The following is an 8053-nucleotide window of genomic DNA, read 5'->3' on the forward strand; positions in this document are numbered from 1 at the left end:
CTATGGAGGGGGGGTGTTGAGAGTGTGATGACTATGGAGGGGGGGGGTTGAGAGTGTGATGACTATGGAGGGGGGGGTTGAGAGTGTGATGACTATGGAGGGGGGGGGTTGAGCGCTCAACACCTCCCATCAGGCCCAGAGCGGCTGATCATCCCCCTGACATCCTGAACCAGCAGAGTGAAGGACCGCTGGAGAGCTGTTCCCGTCTTGTCCAGCAGGTGTCCCTCTGGCTCTCTCACACAGAGCCCTGGTGTGGAATCACCTTCAGACATAGCGGAGGTGAGCGCCCCCTCCCTGGAAGAACCCCCCCTTCCCCCGGTCTCTCAGCCGCCCTGCTAGAAGACATCACCCTGGGGAAGGACAACTAGGCCAGGAGGGTGAAGCTAAACAAGATGCGGAGAGACGAGGGAGAAATCCACAAGCGTTTACAGGCCTTTCAGAGCGCTACGCTACGTCGCTACCAAGGCTGCATTTGCATTGCAAAGCTAGTTAGCGGTTTGGTTCCCTACGGGGCTGTTTGGCGTCGAGAGTTAGCGTGCGTTTGTTCCAGCCTCAAACACATTGTGAGAGGTGACGAGGGCAGATGGCATGAGCGTGCTTGACCCCCCTGTCAGGTGGAGGGGGGGGAATGTGACCCCCCTGTCAGGTGGAGGGGGGGGAATGTGACCCCCCTGTCAGGTAGAGGTGGGGGAATGTGACCCCCCTGTCAGGTGGAGGGGGGGAATGTGACCCCTCAGTCAGGTAGAGGTGGGGGAATGTGACCCCCCTGTCAGGTGGAGGGGGGGAATGTGACCCCTCAGTCAGGTAGAGGTGGGGGAATGTGACCCCCCTGTCAGGTGGAGGGGGGGGAATGTGACCCCCCTGTCAGGTGGAGGGGGGGGGGATGTGACCCCCCTGTCAGGTGGAGGTGGGGGAATGTGACCCCCCTGTCAGGTAGAGGGGGGTGGATGTGACCCCCCTGTCAGGTGGAGGGGGGGAATGTGAACTATTGTTCTTCACAGCACAGGCTGTGGGACGAACAACCACAAGAAACAACCACTACCTCTTTACGACCAAATTAGGGAACTGGTCACATCGTAAAAAGGGTGCTTCAGGTCATCGCCTGTGTGGAGAAAAGGCGTGTCAAGAGAATTAGACCCTCTGAAAACCACCACAACTAAGAAACTCAGGTCACTCATCTGGGTAGGAGAGTGCCAACAGCGTTTGGTGTACTGTAGCTACGCTAGGCTAGGTGTGTACTGTAGCTACGCTAGGCTAGGTGTGTACTGTAGCTACGCTAGGCTAGGTGTGTACTGTAGCTACGCTAGGCTAGGTGTGTACTGTAGCTACGCTAGGCTAGGTGTGTACTGTAGCTACGCTAGGCTAGGTGTGTAGTGTAGCTACGCTAGGCTAGGTGTGTACTGTAGCTACGCTAGGCTAGGTGTGTACTGTAGCTACGCTAGGCTAGGTGTGTACTGTAGCTACGCTAGGCTAGGTGTGTACTGTAGCTACGCTAGGCTAGGTGTGTACTGTAGCTACGCTAGGCTAGGTGTGTACTGTAACTACGCTAGGCTAGGTGTGTACTGTAGCTACGCTAGGCTAGGTGTGTACTGTAGCTACGCTAGGCTAGGTGTGTACTGTAGCTACGCTAGGCTAGGTGTGTACTGTAGCTACGCTAGGCTAGGTGTGTACTGTAGCTACGCTACGAGTGTGTTCTCCAGGTGAGCGGTCTGGGGCCTGTGGAGTTCTGCCTGTCCCGGTCTGGGTTCTACCTGTCCCGGTCTGGGTTCTGCCTGTCCCGGTCTGGGTTCTGCCTGTCCCGGTCTGGGTTCTACCTGTCCTGGTCTGGGTTCTACCTGTCCCAGTCTGGGTTCTGCCTGTCCCGGTCTGGGTTCTACCTGTCCCGGTCTGGGTTCTACCTGTCCCGGTCTGGGTTCTACCTGTCCCGGTCTGGGTTCTGCCTGTCCCGGTCTGGGTTCTGCCCGTCTGGCCAGTCTCTGTGCTGTCTGCGGCCGCTGAGGAGACCTGATCCTGTCATTAATGAGTCCTAAACAACGGCGCCCCTCCCCCCCCCCTCCCCCCCTCCCCCGCTGGGCTGCCGGGGCGATCAGATATCCCGCCTGTCACCGGGGCGTCACAGATGTCACCAGCGCCGACATGCTCACGTGTAACCACCGCTCGACAGAACCGCATTCCTCTGAAGGCTTAAGTTGTACAAGAGAGGTACTTTGAAAATACCACAGAACCCTAATAACTAGGCCTGCCTGCTCTAGAACCCTAATAACTAGGCCTGCCTGCTCTAGAACCCTAATAACTAGGCCTGCCTGCTCTAGAACCCTAATAACTAGGCCTGCCTGCTCTAGAACCCTAATAACTGGGCCTGCCTGCTCTAGAACCCTAATAACTAGGCCTGCCTGCTCTAGAACCCTAATAACTAGGCCTGCCTGCTCTGTGGAGAATAACCAGGAGCTTTTTCTCCAGACCCAGCTGGTTTCAACCACGAGACGCCAGGCGCTGTCCACCACTGACCTCCTCTGACCTCCTCTGACCTCGTCTGCAAAGGGAATATTTAGGACTAAAAAACTCAGTGAGCTTAATTTTCAGAGCCGTGGCTGGTGTACACCCTGCCTGTCTGTCTGTCTCTCTGTCTGTCTGTCTGTCTGTCTGTCTGTCTGTCTGTCTGTCTGCCTGTCTGTCTGTCTGTTTGCCTGTCTGTCTGTCTGTCTGTTTGCCTGTCTGCCTGCCTGCCTGTCTGTCTACCTGTCTGTCTGTCTGTCTGTCTGTCTGTCTGTTTGCCTGTCTGCCTGCCTGTCTGTCTGTCTGTCTGTCTGTCTGTCTGTCTGCCTGCCTGTCTGTCTGCCTGCCTGTCTGTCTGTCTGTCTGTCTGTCTGTCTGTCTGTCTGTCTGTCTGCCTGTCTGTCTGCCTGTCTGTCTGTCTGCCTGCCTGCCTGTCTGTCTGTCCATGTCCTTGGTTCTGCCTCCAGCCAGGTTCCCCCCGCTGCTCCAGCTCAGCGTGCGGTCGAAGGCCGTAAGACCTTCTCCACGGACGCGCTGTAAGCCGATAGGACGGTAATCCCAGCGAGGGAAGGGAAGATGGCGACGCTTAACGAGGCGGTCTGGCCGTTTAGGCCTCTGTTAGCAGGTGGCTGGCCGTGTCTTCCCAGCGTGTGAAATATTAATGCGGGGGTTAGGGTTAGCTTCTGCACTGAGAGGGCTGAGAGGGACTGAGGTTGGAGGCTTGGCCTGAATACGTCATTAAGAGGAAAGAGACGAGCAGATAGGCTTGGATCTCCAGGCGTGTGCTGGAACACGAGCCCCTTCCTAGAGGCTTGGATCTCCAGGCGTGTGCTGGTACACGAGGAAAGAGACGAGCAGATAGGCTCTGATCTCCAGGCGTGTGCTGGAACACGAGCCCCTTCCTAGAGCCACAACTAGGGCTGCACAATTAATCGTGAATTAATCAAAATCGCGATTATAACCTCAGCAATTAACTAATCGCAAAAGGCCGGAAATTAATGCGATTAATAATTTTGCTTTGAATTGAGTGTGCTAGGACTACACGGACGAATCACAGGCGCTTATGCTGTCTGACCAATCACATGCGTTCCCGCTGAGTGCGCAGCAGGTTCACTGAGAAGACAGATAGCAGTAGGTCAAGACAAGTGTCACAAGACAAGAGTACCTGCAGCCGTGAGTAGTGAAAAAATGAGCGAAAACGAGGTGAGTGAGTTAGTAGCAAGAAAGGGATCAACGTCCGTGATTTGGGAGCATTTTGGTTATTATATATTAATATTATATATTAAATATTAATCGCAATTGTTAATCGCAATTACCATTTTGAAGTAAATAATCGCAATTATTATCTTTTGTCATAATCGTGCAGCCCTAGCCACAGCGCTTGATGGTCCACTGTTGGATGCAACGCCCTTCGCTGGAATGACCCCTGGAATGACCCCTGGAATGACCCCTGGAATGACCCCTGGAATGACCCCTGGACCAGCCGTTTCACATCACTCAGACACGTCACTATCTGACGCCCACCTGTGCTGAAAGCCCAGCCTGGCGTAGTGGAAGGATGATTAGACCAGGTGCTGCTGCGCTACGATACATCCCAGTTGAATTGTTGTCTCAGGCAGTGGAGTGTAGCAGAGTAGAGTGGAGTGAGTATTGTTTAGAGTGCTGGGCAGCGGAGCGTAGCAGAGTAGAGTGGAGTGAGTATTGTTTAGAGTGCTGGGCAGCGGAGCGTAGCAGAGTAGAGTGGAGTGAGTATTGTTTAGAGTGCTGGGCAGCGGAGCGTAGCAGAGTAGAGTGGAGTGAGTATTGTTTAGAGTGCTGGGCAGCGGAGCGTAGCAGAGTAGAGTGGAGTGAGTATTGTTTAGAGTGCTGGGCAGCGGAGCGTAGCAGAGTAGAGTGGAGTGAGTATTGTTTAGAGTGCTGGGCGGTGGAGCGTAGCAGAGTAGAGTGGAGTGAGTATTGTTTAGAGTGCTGGGCAGCGAAGCGTAGCAGAGTAGAGTGGAGTGAGTATTGTTTAGAGTGCTGGGCGGTGGAGCGTAGCAGAGTAGAGTGGAGTGAGTATTGTTTAGAGTGCTGGGCGGTGGAGCGTAGCAGAGTAGAGTGGAGTGAGTATTGTTTAGAGTGCTGGGCGGCGGAGCGTAGCAGAGTAGAGTGGAGTGAGTATTGTTTAGAGTGCTGGGCGGTGGAGCGTAGCAGAGTAGAGTGGAGTGAGTATTGTTTAGAGTGCTGGGCAGCGGAGCGTAGCAGAGTAGAGTGGAGTGAGTATTGTTTAGAGTGCTGGGCGGTGGAGCGTAGCAGAGTAGAGTGGAGTGAGTATTCTCTGGGTGCTTGGCTGACATTTCGGAGTGGATGACGACACATCACCTCAAGCTCAATCTGGACAAGACTGAGCTGCTGTTCCTCCCGGGGAAGGGCTGTCCGCACCGGGACCTGGCCATCACCATTGAAGACACAGTGGTGACCCCGACTCGGACTGCGAGGAATCTGGGTGTGACCCTGGATGACCAACTGTCATTTTCCTCACATGTCACATCCGTCACACGTTCCTGTAGACTCATGCTCTACAACATCATGAGGATTCGCCCTTTCCTCACTGATGAAACGGCGCAGGTACTCATCCAGGCCCTGGTCATCTCCCGCCTGGACTACTGCAACTCCCTCCTCGCGGGGGCACCGGCGTCAGCCATTAAACCTCTGGAACTTGTCCAGAAAGCTGCTGCTCGCCTGGTGTTCAACCACCCCAAATTCTCCCACACAACTTCCCTCCTCCGTTCCCTACACTGGCTCCCTGTAGCGGCTCGCATCCAGTTTAAAACTCTGGCGCTAACCTACAGGGCAATGAAAGGAACAGCCCCCTCCTACCTCCAGGCCATGGTCAAACCCTACATCCCCTCCCGACCACTACGCTCTGCTACCTCAGGGCGACTGGTTGCCCCGTCACTCCGAGGCTCCTGCGGTCGATCGACACGGTCACGGCTCTTCTCTGTCCTGGCCCCACGGTCACGGCTCTTCTCTGTCCTGACCCCACGGTCACGGCTCTTCTCTGTCCTGACCCCACGGTCACGGCTCTTCTCTGTCCTGGCCCCGCAGTGGTGGAATGAGCTGCCCACTGATGTCAGGACAGCAGAGTCGCTGCCCATCTTTCGTCGCAGGCTCAAAACTCATCTCTTCAAGAAGTACTACAACAATCCTCCCACCTAAGCACTTATTATATTATATTGCACTGTACTTTAGATTGTGATTCTTGCACTTTGCCTTCAGCACTAGATTATGCTCTTAGTCACTTGTTTGTTTTAGAAAGAAGATGCACTTGTGAGTTCTGGTGAGTAGTAGAACATTGGCTCTTCCTACGTTAAATGCAATTATTGTTAGTCGCTTTGGATAAAAGCGTCTGCTAAATGACTGTAATGTAATGTAATGTATTGTTTAGAGTGCTGGGCAGCGGAGCGTAGCAGAGTAGAGTGGAGTGAGTATTGTTTAGAGTGCTGGGCAGCGGAGCGTAGCAGAGTAGAGTGGAGTGAGTATTGTTTAGAGTGCTGGGCAGCGGAGCGTAGCAGAGTAGAGTGGAGTGAGTATTGTTTAGAGTGCTGGGCGGTGGAGCGTAGCAGAGTAGAGTGGAGTGAGTATTGTTTAGAGTGCTGGGCAGCGGAGCGTAGCAGAGTAGAGTGGAGTGAGTATTGTTTAGAGTGCTGGGCAGCGGAGCGTAGCAGAGTAGAGTGGAGTGAGTATTGTTTAGAGTGCTGGGCAGCGGAGCGTAGCAGAGTAGAGTGGAGTGAGTATTGTTTAGAGTGCTGGGCAGCGGAGCGTAGCAGAGTAGTCTAGTGTTCCAGCGCTGGCCATGGGGGGAGTGTTGTTACTGGACTGCGGCCATGGTCGTTCTCTCTCTCTCTCTCTCTCTCTCTCTCCCTCCCTCTCTCTCCTCTCTCTCGTCTCTCTCTCTCTCTCTCTCTCTGTCTCTCTCTCTCTCTCTCTCTCTCTCTGCTCTCCTCTCCCTCTCTGTCTCTCTCTCTCTCTCTCTCTCTCCTAGCCCAGTTGGCAGCATGTTAACCCTGACCCTGACAGCTGGCCACCGCCCCCTTTTCTCCTCCAACATCAGCCCTTCCCCTCCCGACCTGCGCGGAGCACAGCGCTACCAGAACACACCGCAAATCACACTACACTCCAGAGGGAACTAGGGCTGTAGGATTGTATCGATACAACGATGCATCGCGGTACGTAGTCTCGCGATACTGTATCGATCTTTCAGCCCGGAGTATCGATACAGCCGGGGCGCCTGTAAAATTAAAAAAAAAAAAAAAAAAAAAAAATTTTTTTTTTTTTTTTTTTTGATTTACATTTTTAAATCCAGTTTAAAAAGCATATTCTACAATATTAAGTTAAAAAAGCATACATATAAATAATTTTGAAAAACATAAATACTACAATGTTGACAGTTTAAAAAGCATGGATATCAAATGTAAAATATTTATTAGCTAGCTCTCTGTCCAGTCATTGAGTTTGAGTTATCTATATAGTGCATTTGAGCCATTCAGTTTTCAGTCTTGAACACTTAAAATCTTTCAGTAAATGATGTGTGTATCGCAATACGTATCGTATCGTATCGTATTGTATCGTGACCTCTGTATCGTGATACGTATCGAATCGTGACCTGTGTATCGTGATGCGTATCGTATCGCGAAATCTAAGATGATATACAGCCCTAGAGGGAACTCTGAACAGGAGGGAACTCTGAACAGGAGGGAACTCAACAGGAGGGGAACTCAAACAGGAGGGAACTCTGAACAGGAGGGAACTCAAACAGGAGGGAACTCTGAACAGGAGGGAACTCTGAACAGGAGGGAACTCAAACAGGAGGGAACTCTGAACAGGAGGGAACTCAAACAGGAGGGAACTCAAACAGGAGGGAACTCTGAACAGGAGGGAACTCTGAACAGGAGGGAACTCAAACAGGAGGGAACTCAAACAGGAGGGAACTCTGAACAGGAGGGAACTCAAACAGGAGGGAACTCTGAACAGGACGGAACTCAAACAGGAGGGAACTCAAACAGGAGGGAACTCTGAACAGGAGGGAACTCTGAACAGGAGGGAACTCAAACAGGAGGGAACTCAAACAGGAGCGAACTCTGAACTGGAGGGAACTCAAACAGGAGGGAACTCTGAACAGGAGGGAACTCTGAACAGGAGGGAACTCTGAACAGGAGGGAACTCAAACAGGAGGGAACTCTGAACAGGAGGGAACTCAAACAGGAGGGAACTCAAACAGGAGGGAACTCTGAACAGGAGGGAACTCTGAACAGGAGGGAACTCAAACAGGAGGGAACTCAAACAGGAGCGAACTCTGAACTGGAGGGAACTCAAACAGGAGGGAACTCTGAACAGGAGGGAACTCTGAACAGGAGGGAACTCTGAACGAACTCAAACAGGAGGGAACTCTGAACAGGAGGGAACTCTGAACAGCTACCGCTAGCGCTAACGAAACTAGCGCCACAAGCTTCTGGTGTAAGTCTGTTCCATCTACTGACAGCTCTGTCTGACTGTCTCTCTGGTCTCTTCTGTGACC

General features: G+C 52.7%; 1 protein-coding gene across 1 annotated transcript in view; it reads right to left on the reverse strand.

Annotated features, from left to right (window-relative positions):
• The window catches only part of LOC311310652 (acyl-CoA:lysophosphatidylglycerol acyltransferase 1-like), a gene marked incomplete at its 5' end in the record, with an annotated part of 7286 nt that extends 5148 nt beyond the window's left edge, over positions 1 to 2138 (reverse strand). Inside the window, one exon of the mRNA XM_084440162.1 lies at positions 2107 to 2138. Within this exon, the coding sequence (XP_084296288.1) occupies positions 2107 to 2138 (32 nt within the window). The remainder of the gene's footprint in view (positions 1 to 2106) is intronic.
• Positions 2139 to 8053: the final 5915 nt, after the last annotated feature.

The sequence above is a fragment of the Borostomias antarcticus genome (assembly GCF_949987555.1).
Source record: "Borostomias antarcticus genome assembly, chromosome: 6".
In the NCBI taxonomy this organism is placed as follows: domain Eukaryota; kingdom Metazoa; phylum Chordata; class Actinopteri; order Stomiiformes; family Stomiidae; genus Borostomias; species Borostomias antarcticus.